At 39.2% G+C, this 16,664-nt stretch overlaps 1 protein-coding gene across 2 annotated transcripts in view; it reads left to right on the forward strand.

Annotated features, from left to right (window-relative positions):
- The window catches only part of slc12a2 (solute carrier family 12 member 2), a 58,898-nt gene that overhangs the window by 25,697 nt on the left and 16,537 nt on the right, over nt 1-16,664 (forward strand). For both annotated transcript variants that reach the window (XM_020618831.1, XM_020618830.1), the window contains exons 6-20: nt 615-725; nt 887-995; nt 1,155-1,279; nt 1,606-1,690; nt 1,797-1,957; nt 2,063-2,170; nt 2,328-2,451; nt 3,613-3,714; nt 5,821-5,976; nt 6,767-6,866; nt 8,708-8,819; nt 10,450-10,590; nt 11,173-11,279; nt 13,641-13,720; nt 15,583-15,726. In XM_020618831.1, coding sequence (XP_020474487.1) covers nt 615-725; nt 887-995; nt 1,155-1,279; nt 1,606-1,690; nt 1,797-1,957; nt 2,063-2,170; nt 2,328-2,451; nt 3,613-3,714; nt 5,821-5,976; nt 6,767-6,866; nt 8,708-8,819; nt 10,450-10,590; nt 11,173-11,279; nt 13,641-13,720; nt 15,583-15,726 — 1,765 coding nt within the window. The remainder of the gene's footprint in view (nt 1-614; nt 726-886; nt 996-1,154; nt 1,280-1,605; nt 1,691-1,796; nt 1,958-2,062; nt 2,171-2,327; nt 2,452-3,612; nt 3,715-5,820; nt 5,977-6,766; nt 6,867-8,707; nt 8,820-10,449; nt 10,591-11,172; nt 11,280-13,640; nt 13,721-15,582; nt 15,727-16,664) is intronic.

Below are 16,664 nucleotides of genomic sequence, written 5' to 3' on the forward strand. Positions count from 1 at the left end.
AAAGAGTGTGTTGTCTGTCTACCACTTTATAAAGTTTTGATGTTTTTCAGGCAAACAAGTGACCACTTAGATTGAGAATATGTGGTCAGTTTATCACAATGTCCATTTGGAAATTTGCTCAGTTTTTGGAGATGCCAATACATGCTAATGGACCAACTAGCTATAATGAGCAGGCAGCTACAGCTTGTTCAGAGCACACTAGTCTGTCAAGACGCTGATGTTCCAAATGAGAGTAGTGTGTCCTCCCATTTGTACTTAAAGTTCGAACTTACCAAGTCCATACTCCCAAGTAGGGGAGTCTGAACTTGACATACTACGTACTGAAAAAAAATCCAGGCTTACTGAAAAGAAATTGTGTAGAGTAGCTTTAAAGGGCACTAGGAACAGGAAGAATGCTGAGAGCAAGCACAACCTAATCATTGTTTTAAGTTGTACAAAAAATTGTGAACCCAACCTTTAAGAAGTAAATAGCATGCAAAACCTCCCCATCACTCGACTTCAGCTGAACTGTTATATAGAGCATTTTGTATATCAAGTAACTTTGTAAAGAACTCCAGTGTTTGCACTTTAGGCATTTTTATTCAATCTATTGAACCTCTTGTGTTGTCTCTCAGAATGTAGAAGCTAACATGACGGATAAAATCAACGATATCAGAATCATTGGCACAATCACTGTAATCGTTCTCCTGGGCATCTCTGTGGCAGGCATGGAATGGGAGGCAAAGGTATGAACAGGATCTGATCTGATGCAGTGACGGGTAACACTGTCCTGTTGAAGAATCTCACAACAGTCTTTAAAAAAACCCCTTCTGATTTCAGACACATATTATGATTAATTCAAGAGATCAGTGGTGAGTAATGCACTGGTTAATTTGCTTTTCTACAGGCCCAGATCTTCTTACTTGTTGTCCTCATTATAGCCATCGTGAATTACTTCATTGGAACCTTCATTCCTATGAGTTCAAAGGAACACATGGGCTTCTTTGGATATGATGGTATGACACACCCTGATTTCTTAAGTGAAACTTCTTTTAAGGCAGAATTAACATCTGTACAACCTCATAACCGTGAGAGCTGAGGGGAGCTTAAACAGTGCTGGTACTGAAGGCTTGCCCATCTGCCTGTATTGTATCAACACACTGTTTTTCTGTCAGGTTCACTCATGTGGGAAAACATGGTTCCAGACTTCCGAGACGAGACCTTTTTCTCTGTCTTCGCCATTTTCTTCCCTGCAGCCACTGGTATTCTGGCTGGAGCTAATATTTCAGGAGACCTCGCTGTAAGTTAACCTGTAATTATTAACAAAACAAACCCCGTGATAAAGGGGACGATGCATCTCAAGGGATTTCTACAGATAATACATTGGACTAAAGCTCCAAGAAGTCCTATGTCTGTGTAAACTCTTCTATGGAGGAGAATCTGAGTGCTTGATTTACTTTGTTGATAATAGTGAAATAAGAAATGGTGATTGAGCTGAAGAGCTTCAGTGTGGTTGTCAGATGAATGATGATGTAATCTAAAAACGCTTATTGAAAAGGTTTAAAACATTTGTGCAGTTACAGATTGCTAGTTGTTTTACATCTGTGGTGTGGTTGATTGTTGCAGGACCCACAGCTAGCCATTCCCAGGGGAACCCTTCTGGCCATATTGATCACAGGAATCGTCTATCTGGGTGTTGCTGTTTCAGCAGGTACAGTAGTATTTACTTTTCATATTCCCTGTAGCTCTGTTATACTTTATTTTTCCAGTGTATCTAATTTATTAAAAATTGTAATATTTACATATTACTTTTATAGGTTCCTGTATTGTAAGAGACGCTAGTGGAAATGTGAATGACACAGTCAGTTCTCAGTTTATGATGAACTGCACTGGTGCTGCCTGCAAATTTGGCTATGACTTCTCTTCCTGCAAAAGGGAAAACAATGTTTGCCACTTTGGACTCCATAATGACTTCCAGGTATGAAGCAGCTCTATCAGAAGAGGAGGCATGAATAGTATTAGGAACATTTCAGATTGTTAAGTACAAAAACCGGACAATTCTGTTTGTATTTAATCTGTTCAGGTGATGAGTCTGGTTTCTGGTTTTGGGCCCATCATCACTGCAGGAATCTTCTCTGCCACTCTGTCCTCAGCTCTGGCCTCTTTAGTTAGTGCACCTAAAGTTTTTCAGGTAAGACCCACCTAAACGGTACACAATTCATTTTTAGATCTGGATTGTAGTTAATATTTATTATTATTATTATTATTATTTTATTTATTTATTTATTTATTTATTTTTTGTCATGAGCAACTAAAGCTCTAACATTTTATGTTTTCCATTTCTGTAGGCTTTATGTAAGGACAATATCTACCCTGGTCTGAGCATTTTTGCCAAAGGCTATGGCAAGAATAATGAGCCGCTCCGAGGCTATATTCTGACCTTCGGTATTGCTCTGGCCTTCATCCTGATCGGTACAGCTGCACACACTTCTCATTTGTACTCAGACAGTTAGGTGTTGGTAGTGTACGAGAGCACAGTAAACATTACTTAATACTACATTTTTTAAATCCTAGAGGCTGTAGTGGTTGTTACACCACAAATCTACCCATTATCTATACCGCTTATCCTAAACAGGGTCATGGGGGAGCTGGAGCCAATCCCAGCTGACACTGGGCAAGAGGCGGGGTACACTCCAGACAGGTCACCAGTCTAGATGTACCAAATGCAATCTTTAATAGTAGTTAACAGTAGGCGTGTTTTGGATGTGGAACAATTATCTTCAAAAACATGTTCCCACACGAACATATTAAGTGGCAGACTGGAGCAATATAAACACAAAGGAGCACACTTAGCTTAGCCAAACCTCTGGCTAATGAACGTCATGGCCAGTGTGACGCATAGCATTAGTAGTGGTTTACAGTACTACTCTATTTTTCTATTCTTTTATTTTTGTTTATATTTTATTTATGTTCCATTAAAAATTATAAACTGTTTACAAAAGTTAATAGGTTAATTATGACAAGGTTCTTTATGACTTGTATTTTTTTTTCCCTTACTGCACCAAAAGCGAACCGAACCGTGACTTTAAAATAGAGGTACGTACCAAACCGTGATTTTGTTTTTGTTTTTTTGTGCCATTACACACCTATTTTGTGCATTGTGTTAAGAGCGTTGAAATGCCTTTATGTTTGAAAATGTGCTATATAAATAAACCTGCCTTGCCAATTTCAAATATTATGTTCAGTTTTCATTCATCTCTAACAATTTAAAGAATTCCCAGTATGAATTACATGTGTAATAAATAATATTCCTGAAGAGTTTTGTTTAGGCAAACAACATTTTTGGCACGACACCAATGATTAAATAACTCTTTCATTCATGACTGCTTAAACATTCAATATTGGGTGTGGCTGGTTGATCACGATCGACGTATTGGGCAGCCCTGCTGTAGAGGGCCACAGGGGCATGGAGCCAATCCTAGCCAACATTGAGCAGGTGGAGCAGATAGATGGCAGGGTTACTGAGAATCATTAGGATCCCTACTCTGAGGACCATGAATGGTTCTACCAAATGTCAATCTGTGGGGGTTTTAGTCCATTCTGAGTTGACTGTTTGATATTTTCTTATTTCAGCTGAGTTGAACGTAATTGCCCCCATCATCTCCAACTTTTTCTTGGCATCCTATGCCTTGATCAACTTCTCTGTGTTCCATGCTTCACTGGCAAACTCACCAGGTAAGATCAAGACCCAGAAAAGAAAGAAAGAAAAACTGATTAAAATTGATTGAATGCACTATATTGAAAAGTTAAGACAACAGAGGAGCTTATCAGCCATTGTCTGATTCTTATCAGTTGAGCAGTTCCAGCCAGTTGCAAGTAATATGGTCCTTAACAGTGATTGTGATAAGAAGTGATGGGGTTTCAAAAGGAATTACTTGAAGCCCTTAGGCATGTTGTAAGCTGTAGTGTACTTCAGAGAGCTTAGAGCCTCTCAGACAGTTCACTCAGATGTCATATCAGACACACACAGCATCTGATGTAGAAATTAAGGTGTACTGCAGCAGTCAGATGATCATTCACATGGAATATTTTTTGCAAGCAGACATTGAACATGGGTGTAAATATGACATTGTGAGCCAAAAGGCAAATTTTCAACTATTGTCCTTTAGCCAGATGTTGAATTATTCATTAAAATGGCAGTAAACAATACAACACCAAGACAAGGTAAAACAAAAGCATCCAAACAAGTGGTTAAATGCAGGCAGATTAGATGTAGGTCGGAATGTTTAGTATGTCAATATACATAGCAGGAAATATTCAATGCAGGTAATTAATACAACACAAAGAAAACAATATCTGACCATTAGACATAAATGTTGAATGCATCTTTTTTTTTTTTTTGCTGCAGCTTGTCAAAATTAATGAGGCTTCCACTCAAAACTGTTGCAGGCTTTTCAGCTTATAACAGATCAATGCTCAATCTTTGAGTTTTAGTTGATTATAAATGTAATTACTAACAGGTGAAAGCCAGATTTGATAAGGTATTGGAAAGGATTTTGTTCGATAGGAAGATCTGATACTAGGTTTGGATTCAACAAAATACAATCAAAGCCTAAACTGAAACTGCTGGATTAGCCAGAAGTCTCAGACACACATACTGTATCTCGAGACCTGCACAAATGAAACCCACATTGTCTGCATGCATTTATATCAAAAAAGGTAAGTGAGATAATGTTTAATATTTTTGTAATTTGGGAGAACTGACCCTTTACACTGTATAATGAATGCTGCTGATGAAACACTGAAATGCATGTAGTTGATTTTTTTTTTAATATATTATATTTCATATAGCTTTGTGCTTTTTCCCCCTCAATACCAAAGCTCTAGCAGAACTCCAGGTACACATTCTTTATCTGCTTCTAATTCCTTAAAGCAGGTCATATAATTACACGGACTTAAATGGTACATGACTCAAATAGAGGCCAGCAGTAATACAGACATTATGTCATGGATTTTGCTGCATCTGCAGCCACAAACAAACCTCATTTGCTGTTCTGGCCTCTTCAAAGCCAGTTTCTCCCCAGTGTCAAGGACACATGAGAGGAACTGCACAATCAATGTACCCTTTATGTCCTGTGGTTTGTTTTAGACTTTGTCATTGTGTAACTACACAAAATCCAACTGTGTCCCATTACTAAAATTCCACTAGTCTAGTTTCTGTGGTACCCAATAAATGGTCCCTAATAGCTGGTATAACATGCTGGTCTTCAGTCTAACAGGCTGCTATCTCCCATTCTTTAACCCACGCACAAATCCATCCTCAACTTTATCCATATTCTTTAACAGCAAATTTACTATGATAAAACCACGTTAATAATGAAGATTGCAAAAAGACAGAAAAGGCCTCGCGATCTAAAATGACAAACAAATCCAGAAAGCCTTAAGGTGCTCTTGAAGTTGATCCAGAACAAAAATGAGAAAAATTAGATAAAATACAACTTTTAAAATGTTTTTAAATTTTAATTTTTAAAACTTTTAAACCACTTTTCTAAATAAGATTATTGGAAAACGTTTTGGTTCATGGAGGATGACCATGTCTCCAAATTTTTAGTATTTTCAATTCATTAATGTAATTTGGTCCCAGTTGAGGAGTCTAACCATCTGAACTTCTGCTCAATTTTTAACATAAAGTGCATTTTCTCAGTTTACCATATTCATTATTATGGAAACATTGTAATACCCATACAGTATGTGACTACCACTGTGACTTGTTTTAATAATGGTTTTAAATGTCCTTTGCCTTTTGTCACATGGCGTAACTTGTATTCGTTGGTGCTGCAGGGTGGCGTCCCAGCTTCAAATACTACAACATGTGGGTTTCTCTTGCTGGAGCCATTCTCTGCTGTGTGGTGATGTTTGTAATCAACTGGTGGGCTGCTCTCCTCACCAACGTCATTGTTCTGGGTCTCTATATATATGTCAGTTATAAAAAGCCAGGTGAGTTACTAAGTATTCAGTCCATGAGTTCATGACGGCATTTCTTGTTTCCAGCCACTGTTCAACAGAATTTATGAATTTCAAACTTTGGTGTTTTATACATATGGTACAAACTACTGTTTTAGAACAAAATAAATAAAACTTAAGTAAAGTGAAAGTTAGATGTTGTAGATAAACCATAAAAATATCATAATAACCTGAAGGGGCAATTATAAAACCTATGATAGTAGATTTCAGTCAATGCACCAATGCTGTTTGTCAAGAATGAGCTCTCGCACCAAACTGCTCATGAAATCACAACATCTTTGTCTTATTTTTTATTTATACATGTGACACAGGGCACACTACTACACTACAAGTCAAAGGTTTGGATACACTTTCCCAGTGAATTGAATATAAATGTGTGTCCAGACTTTTGACTTGTAGTGTGTATGAAATGTGACGACTATAGAACAATACAAGTTAAGTAGGATTTTCGACTGTTTTAACTCTGGAACCATGCCTCCTTTCTTGGTCTCCTTGGATGGTTAACAGTTTACAAAAGTGAATAAATATAAAGAAATACTTGTAATTAATATGTCACACAACTACATTATGCTGAACATCCTTGCACCTCTTCAAACACAAGTTGGCCTTATTGGTATGTACACTCAGTTTGACTTGCAGCTACAATCACATAGGCGGCCTGTAACACCACATGGGTCTGACCGCCTTTGGCCCAGCAGGACAACCTATAAACACTCTTCTAATTACACTGTGTGTTTCTGCCTGCATGTGTTCTCCACTCCAGATGTGAACTGGGGCTCATCGACTCAGGCTCTGACCTACCACCAGGCCCTGACCCACACTCTGCACCTCAGTGGAGTGGAGGACCACATCAAGAACTTCAGGTACCAAACACAAAGGAGGAGCCTTACTAACTAACTAAACACACCTGTAGTTTAAGCCAGTATGTTTATGACAAAATCCAGCAATCTTGTAAGTTTAAAAGTGTTAGATGGCCATTTTTGTCCTGATTTTGTTTGTTATATTGCTGGACTAATCAGGTCACTTGTTAGAATACTGAAACATTAGCTATAGACTAATATTTTGAACCGCACTGTAGCTGTCACCACACCATGCTGACACCAATCACCTTATTTGACCGTGTTAGGTGGTGATATGTGACATTTATGGCTATTATGTGAGAGGTTACAGCTATGACCACAAATTTCACCTAAACCTCAAATGTACATTCAATACATACTGCATGTATGTTGTCATTCATACATGTGCCATGCTTCAGCTTATTTCCTAGAATTTTATGGAGCTGTTTTATGTTAGATTAGATATATATTAGTATGGCTGCTGAGAAACATTTTAAAAATATTGGTGCTAATACAACAGTATGAGCATGTTGTAACCCTTTCAGTGTAACATGTTAAATGCTTAATTATGAAATAAAGAATGTTGCTGTAGTTGATATACTAGTTTCAAATGTAGATTTATCTCAGGAAATGTCTGATGAAAGAACAAGTAGATGAGCTGAAAACCAAGCATTAGATGATTAGATTACTACTTTCTTTTCAGTTTTCAGTGTTTGTCAAAATGGGTTGGTATATTATCAGGTTATAGCTCAAAGGGAAAGTATGCCTACTGTCAAACTGTGGCTAACAACTGACATACTGTGGTCACATACTGTAAATTATGCAGTCTGTAATTTAGACATGCAGTAGGATACATAGATGCCTTGAACAAAGTTGACAGATTTTCTACAAGTTTCTCAGTAAATAGAAAAGCGGCTCAGTATTTTTTTTTTCTGTGGGGGAACTTTTTGAACTTTAAAAACCAGGGTAAAAAAAACAAACAAAAAACAACCCGTTGAGGTTTTTTTCCCCAGGAAACCCAGGCAAGATGGCAGCGTCTCAGGTTACAGACAAAACAACATAAGCCAATATGATAAGATATGATTCCTGTGTAAGTTTCTAGATGACAACACTGAATCACTCAAATAATTGTTAAAAACAAATGATTAAAAACAAACAATTACCAGAAAATAGGAATTCTTATATTTTCTTTAGCTTAGGTTGAGCCTTTTATATCTACATAGGAGCAGAGGAGACCAAGATAAACAAGCAGGTATTCAAAGAAAGGCAAAAATAAATCTTGATCCTCTTAAAGAATAAAACTAAAGTATCACTGCTAGACTAATAATTGTTCATCAAATTGAATTGATTGGTATAATTTTTGTTGATGTCCCTTATTCTGTTATTTAACAACAAGAAGCCAATATTATATTCACCATTCACCGTTATTCTGTGAACACATACACATGCACTCACATGATGCAGTGGTGGGTTTGAAGATGTGATAGTAACAATGTGCCTTTGGACTGCTCCTATGGCAGCAAACCAAGCAAGAGATTAAAAGGCATCTGAAGGTGTCTTCAGGATGGATGGTGTGTTCCTCTTAGCTCTTTGTGTCCTCTCACCGCCTCCATTAAATCCCATGGTGCTTAACATATTTGCTTTGATGTGCGCTACGCTGCTTCAGATTTTTCTGTCCGGTGTTAAGAAGACTAGAGGCCACTGTAAAGGTCACAAGAAACTGTGGTTGCACATTTAAAAGCAAGTAATGTTGTAAATGTCATAGCACAAGATTACTATTAAACTTGTTAAATTAAATAGGTTATACAGCAAAAACTGACATTGATGCCAGTGTGGTGTTTTCTCTTAAATGTGTTGTACTGTAGACCCCAGTGTTTGGTGATGACTGGTTACCCTAACTCTCGACCAGCACTTCTGGACCTGGTCCACAGCTTTACCAAGAATGTAGGCCTGATGATCTGTGGTCATATTCGCACGGTGAGCAGATACTTTGTTGTTGTTTTGCCTTTTCATTCATTCATTCATTCATTTTTCTACCGCTTAGTCCCTGAACGGGGTCACGGCGGGGGCCGGAGCCAATCCCGGCCGGCAATCGGGTGAAGGCGGGGTACACCCTGGACAGGTCGCCAATCCATTGCAGGGCTAACACATAGATGAACAACCACACACACGCACTCCTATGGGCAGTTTAGAGACACCAATCAACCTAAGCTGCATGTCTTTGGATTGTGGGAGGAAGCCGGAGTACCCGGAGAGAACCCACACAAGCACAGGGAGAACATGCAAACTCAACACAGAAAGGTCCCAGGTGGGGCCCGAACCCGGAACTTTCTCGCTGTGAGGCAATGGCGCTAACCACTGCTGCCCTGTTTTGCCTTTTGTGGGTATTAAATACATTTTCTAAAAACCCACTAATGGTCCTAAATTGTTTCGGAGTCAGACAAACATGATGTTATTGATGAAAGCATCTAATTAAATGCTGCAGATGCTTTTGAAATGAAGTTCTGAGACAGACTACATAATGCCAACATGTTGACTCCCTGTCACACAATTAACAGTAATCAACCTTGTCATTAGAGATGTTTGTATTTGTATGAACTGAAACTATAATCGGAATTCCTCTCTATTTTAACCTTTTGTGCTCTCGATACACCAGCTGTCATATACAGTATCTATTTTAAAGGATCATATTATGCTCTGACTAAATCTACTTCAAGTACTTTTGCAAACAGTTTTTCTCACAAAGGCTAATGTTATTGACTAGCGACTGAACAAAAAGAGATGCTTTGCTTTAGTCTGTGAGCCCCTGGATTGGCTTACACCAGCTATGTGTAAATCTGTTACTTGAGTCTGTAAAGGAGATATTTATCCCCATCGGTGGTGTTTCAGTCCTTTGATGCCCAACAATGTCTCGTAACAACTGAGTCGTTATAAATCTAGTCCGGTTGATTTTTTTTTCAGCATCATCACAGTTGTTTGACTTCTTTGTCTGGCACAGTATAACTCTCTCTGTCATCTTAGAGCACATAAGTGAACCATAGTAGTGATATGGTTCATGAGTATTTTCCACTCCTGTATACACAGTGTAAAAGGCCTTTTACAGATCCCCTGCCAGGCATAACCACTTCACAATGGAAAGGCTATTATGGTTGGGTGAATGCAGGCTCTGTCCAGTCCAGCAGCTCTGGCTCTGTGGAACACACCACCATGTACAACTGGCCTCTGATCTGCCCTCCTGTCTGCTTCTATTGCTTCCATTAGGACTGAAAGAGCTCAGAGCATATTAAATGGCGTAAACATTCCCAACTAATGGCATTACAGTTTCCTGGATGAAGAACAGCTCTGTGAACTATTTTCTCCAGAAATAAACAAACTCCCTGATAAAGAGATTCAAAGCCAGGCTTTGTTCTGCAGGTTGAATTCTTCAGTCTGTGGTCAAAAACTGGTAAAATTAAGAATTCTGTGACCTTAAAAAAATGAAAGCCTACAGATTTACCTGTGCTGTCATTTCATTTGCTTCAAACCTCTAACATGCTTAATGTAAGACTTCGGGATTAGTTGTATTTTCTGTGTAAGAGTGTTTGTGTCTGTGCATGTTCCTTCCCAGGGCTACAGGAGACCAAACTTCAAAGATCTGGCCACAGACCAGTCACGGTACCAGCGATGGCTGCTGAAGAATGAGACCAAAGCCTTCTACACTCCAGTGTTTGCTGAGGATATGAGGCAGGGCACACAGTATTTGCTCCAGGTACTGTGCCAGCACTGCTGTAATGGAACTGGGACTGAGATCTTATATGGATTCAGCTTGTGTTGCTGTGGAGGATATTACTGAGCCTACATGCAGAGCTTAATTCTCATTAATCATATTTCTCTGTTTGCATCTGTACATGTTTCTAATGGGGCACAGTTTTCACAATTGTTCAAAAATGTTAAGAAATGTCAACCAATTTTTTTTTTCTGGTTGAAAGTCATTTTATTTATTGGCCAAGAGGATATAAAGTTTATTGTATTTAGGCTCTGCATGTCCTCAAACTTTCTTCAGTGATCTCAATTTGTGTCAAATCAAATCTGGATATAAATCAGCTATAAATCAGCCCAGATTTATGGCCAGGACAGTTGTTTCATGTCAGGTGTTGAAGCTGGAAGTGAAAACTAGCCTGAGAGTGAATAAAGTGAATCTAGTAAAAATCGGCATGATAACACCAGGAAGAGGCTGAACGGTTCACTCAGTTTCCACTTCTTGCTCTGTGATTCTTAGGAAAGTAGCCAGCCTTTAAGAAATAAAGGTGTGAATTCAATTGATTGTGGTTTCCATTCCTGTCCCTTCAAGGCTGCTGGCCTGGGCCGCCTCAAGCCAAATACCTTGGTGATCGGCTTCAAGAACGACTGGAGGGATGGTGACATGATGAATGTGGAGACTTACATCAGTATGATCCAGTAAGTAGACTTGCTTTAAGAAGACACCTATTAAGTCTACCTGGAAAGAGTTACCAGTGGCCTCTGCTAATGCTGGACTGTAAAAACCCAGAGTTAAAGTTACATCATTTATGGAACATGACTGTTTAGCAGCTGTTTGATAAACTGCTGATGCAGCCTATGTTACTGGCTGATTGTTGCACTGTGGAGTGATCCTTCATGTCCTCTACTCAGCTGTGTGTGTGAGAGGAACAGAGCCCCTCCTCTAAACAGACCAACACAGCTAAAATACACTGGGAGAAAAAGCAAGATGGTCTCCGTCAGCCCCTGGGGTTATGGTGGTCGACAGTTAAGAGAAGTACGGGGTGTACTGATGTTAGGTGCAGCTGGAATGCCAGCATCCTCTCCAATAGACAGCTGTGCTCTTACCAAGATGTAGCTGCCTGCTAATAGAGCTAGCTTGGCCAGATAACAAGCACAATCATAAATCATAAACGTGTATTGTATATGTGGTCACAGCTCAGAAAACATCAGAACAAATTGGCATTACCTGGATAGACTGACCACATATTCTCATTCTAAGTGGTCACTTTGTTGCCTGAAAAAAGTCAAAACGAAATAAAGTGGAATACCAGTTTTTTGGATGACAGTGCTAACAGCTCTGAGCCTGGCTCCAGATCTCTGCCATCAGGCACTCACCCAGCTGTCACTGCATAGAGTAGATCTCTCTCCAGCTCTGGATTGTTGCCTTTCAGTCCCTGTCTCATACAACCAAGTGGACTAGGCGACAGCATTTGGTTTCCATTGACAATGAATGGACAGCTGTCAATAACCCAGGGACTTATTTCTGTATGTGCTTGGGGTGCTCAGCAGTGCAGCTGCACACTTGGGGCACAAGCGAGCTCACATACAGTAAATAGCCTTTCTAGTACTTACAAAGAACCAAAATCTAATCAACTGGTCCATGGGCCATACCCTCCCATCTTCAAAAAATTGCATCAAAATTTGTTCATTACTTTTGAGTTATGCTGTTAAAAAAACAAACAAACAAAAAAAAAAAACATAACCCCCAACCTTGACTGAGGTAAAGATGTTCAAAATCTACAAAATGTTTAATATTTTAGCTTGAAATGACTTGGATCATTCATTAATTTTCAAACTGTAGACAGTTTTTCTGTGAGTTGAGTAATTGTTAGGAGTGTGTTTGCTTGATATACAGAGGCCTCAGCCTAGGTAGACTAGTGGTTAGGGTGCAGCACTCTCGCCACTGTGGCCCGGGTTTGAGTCAGGGTTGCGTCAGGAAGAGCATCTGGCGTAAAACATGTGCCAAATGTCAACATGCGAATTGTCAGTGTGACAATTCGCTGTGGCGACCCCTAATGGGGAAAAAGCTGAAAGTGACATTCATACAGGAGCCTCAGCCTATCACAGTTAACAAAATTGGTTGCCACTTCAGCCTCCCCCTTTTCACATAGGCTTCAGATATGTGTGTGTGATGTCACAGACACAAGGCCACATTAGCCTGTCAGGGGGAATTAGTTTGATAACATGATTAAACAGTGATTGAGGATTATGTAATATGTAAGGACAATATACTCTGAAACATTACAAGATGTAAAACAGGATTTTAATTTGAGCTGCTGGATTATGTAATAATTCAGGTGTTACCTTTTTAGTAGATAATGTTTTATCTGTGAATGGATTATTAACAGATATGTTTTCAACAAATTACATTACCACAAATTAATTGTAACAAGGTGAACCTTGGGTCTTTAGGCCCCATGACGGTCAGGGGCCCCAGGGCACAGATACTATTACAGCTATGGCCGGTATTCTCTCTTAGCTAAACTGAATTAACTCTGAAACTCTAGAACTCAAACAATTCCTCACAAATGTACAGTTCAGTGGGAACTGGTACTACTACACCCACTTTATACTTGTCCTTGTATTAATACAGGTGTACAGCATGTGTTTCAATGTGAAGCCCTGTTTCCTTGCTGAATGCTGTATCTGTCATGTAAGGCTGTGAAGGACTTAAGCTGAATGAGTTCCTTATTGAAAATTGTGGGGATTATGGCATTAGAGCTGAAGGTCAGAGATGGTTTATCCCTACAAAATTAAAATCACAGCTAATAGGCTCAACAATGTGCCTTTTACCTTCTGTCCAGTGAGTGGCTGTTCCAGTGTACACATTTCAGGGTTCAAACTGCAGGACTGAGAAAAGTTTTTGAACCTGGCATTTGTTTTGTACAGCTCTCTGACCAGGTCTTATTTGTCTTCCTTGCACGCCTTCGTGACTTCATCCTTTATTAAGGCTAGTGAGAATATCCTCTTTCATTTTGCCCACTGCTGATGTGTATCTTTTATTTGTTTCTGTTTCAGTGATGCCTTTGACTTCCAGTTTGGTGCTGTTGTTCTGCGGCTGAAAGAGGGACTGGATGTATCCCATATCCAAGGACAAGGTATCAGACACTTGTGTACACACACAACTTGTTTCCAGAGAAGTATTTATATATAATATTTCCAATATTGTTAGATAACACAATATGTCAGATGTATCCAAAGTCATATATAAAATAAACAGATTGTCAGTCCAACAATTTTTTCCCCTTCTGTGTGTATTAAATCAGACCAACTCTTCACAGATGTAAGGCAAAAACTTGAATGCTAGAAATTCTGAAACCAAACTTACCAATATTCAAAAAAGGGCTTAGTTTATTATAATCTAGGCCAGGTTAAAAATGGGGAAAAGAAACGGAGAAACCACGTTAAATGTGTGAAATCATGGATACCAGAGCAACAGGCTGAGGGGGCTTTCCCAAACGGTTCACTTCTCATGCACTTATTCCCAAACGGTTCTCTTCTCATGCACTTATTCGGTAAGCTGAACAGCCAATCAGAGTGGTCTGTCTCACCAAAAGGCCCAACACTGATTCAGCATGCCAAATTGGCCAAAACAGCCACCGGCAGGGTCCAAATAATGCCAACACACTGGTGACCCTTGACAGATGCTCACATATGGCCCAACAGTGGCCGACTGTCAACCATTGGCTTGGTGTGCCTAAAGTGTCCAATCACCAACTGATTTCTTATAAAGGGCTGTGTCAGTTCTTAAAAAAAAAACCCTGTAAGGATGGTTTCATGTATCATCGCTCATGGCACCTCAGAGCCAATATAAGAGACTTGTGGTATCCTTGTGTGACTGAAATGACTTTCAGGTCGACTGAGGATGTAGGAATGATTATATAAGAGACTTGGGAAGTGGCCCATGTCTCCAAGCTCATTGGAGCTTTTGACAGAACAACATAACCAATTGTGTGGGCTGTAGCAGCTCCACATATGCTGATTGCTCATAAGTTAAACGTCCTGCCTTTTCCTCTTACGGATTGTATGATTCTTATACAAAGCTCTGCTTACACAACTTGACAATATAGTATGTGTGACCAAAATTCATAAGCATGCACGCAAATTTCTTTTGCCTCCCACCCTAAATTTGTAAGTCTGAAACAAACCTTTAAAGCAGAAGAAAGCTTACAAATGAAGGTACAAACCAAAATTTACAAGCATTCCAAACTCTTCTACTTTCCTCAGCTGTCTAAGTCAGAGTTCAGCCCTGGTAGTGCCACTACTGTTTTTCCTCACAGTTTCTTGGCTAATGGCACTTATTGGTAGCACAGTGCTAACATTTCAGTGCTACCTGCTGAGTTGCAAGACTCACACTTGTAGCGTTGTCATTTTGAGCCTTTATCCAGTTAACTTTGGTAAATTTTACTGTTGCTCTTCGTCTCGCTCCTCTTTTTCTTTCTGACATTTTTTGCACCACGTGCCATTGCTCTTTACATTTTTTTTCCACTCAGGAGCTTGTCAGAGCAGCTCATAATGTAAAAACACTGTTAAAACAAACTGACCAATCACTATCAACAACCAGCACCACTAGAAACAAATTGCCCAGTCAATTAATACATGATTAATGGCATTGTACCACCTTGAGGACAGTCAGAGGCCCTTCAGCCCAGAGAAGCTTGTACATTAAATCATCTGTACTTAGAGAAATTTTATATTTCTAAAACTTCTCTTATGACTTCCCCTAATTTTGCTCAAGTGACTTTTAAACATTAGGAAGAGATGATGTTTTGTCACTTGGTGCTTTTGTATAAAGACTATGCTATCATTATGTTGATTTCCTATTTCTTGTCTTTAGTTTTTTCACTCTCACAAAATTAGTTTTTAATTCTTGCGATCTTTATTCCCCTCTCTGTGCCGTATTTTCTCTCCCACACAACACCCTTCTCTGCATCTGTCCTTGTATTCCCTTTACTCCCAGATGAGTTGTTGTCCTCACAGGAGAAGTCCTCAGGGATGAAAGATGTAATTGTGTCCATAGACACCAGCAAAGACTCTGACGCTGATTCATCCAAGCTATCCTCCAAGGCCACCAGCCTCCAGAACAGTCCAGCAGTACAGAAAGGTCAGCCACTACAAGTCATTCATCTCAATGACTTTTCTTTCTTTATTTCTACTTCTATCTATCAAACAAACCTTAAGCTGTTCTTTACTGTGATGTCCAGGTGAGACATGGTAATAAGGAACTAGGAAAATGAAATTTATACAGTTAGATGAATACATTTGCATATTCAAGTGATCAATGTGCTTGTTATAAACATTTTATTTTTACATTATTCACATCATCTCTATGATTGTTTAGACTGTGTGTGTTTTTATGTTACCAGTTCAGGTCATGACAGGAAGGCTTTTCATCCAAGAAATCCTATTCACACAGATCCCTTTTAATCTATCAATAGCCTCCCTTATTGTACATGCACGCACACACTGCCCTGACAGGAAGTCGCCTCAGTGACCCATGACCCCAGTTATCCCACTGGGCTGAGTTTGTTAGTCCACAGATCCTGTGTGTGTACATACTTGTATGTTGTCCTTTAAGTTCTCCCTATGCTGGCATGAAGTAAACTGAGAGGACCAGTTTGCTACCCACAATTTTGGGCAAAGGAAACAAACAAAAAAAAAAAAACTGTTTCCAGATTGCGGGAACTTTAGTACCAAACATTACAAGCGACATCCTGATCACCCTCCAGTCTGGATTCATGAAGTCTGGTAGAGTATTTGGTGTTGATATTTATTGCTGTTAAATTTCTTCAAGTTTTTCATATGTGAACAGCAAAGGGCTCTGCTTAGCTTATTTTCTTAAATAATTCTTAAATGTTAAAAGTCCGATAAGCTACATCAGATAAGCACAGTTAATTCTGAATCATTACAGTGCTTATGTAATTAGAGCTGCATGATACATCGTTTTGTGAGCATGGTTTAGATCCTGCTGCGATCTCAGTCTCACATGACTGATTCTCCTAGCGCTCGTTTTCCTCCTCGCTAAGCTGCGTTAACCAATAG

This window comes from Monopterus albus, unplaced genomic scaffold (genome assembly GCF_001952655.1).
Source record: "Monopterus albus unplaced genomic scaffold, M_albus_1.0 scaffold209.1, whole genome shotgun sequence".
Taxonomy (NCBI): Eukaryota; Metazoa; Chordata; class Actinopteri; order Synbranchiformes; family Synbranchidae; genus Monopterus; species Monopterus albus.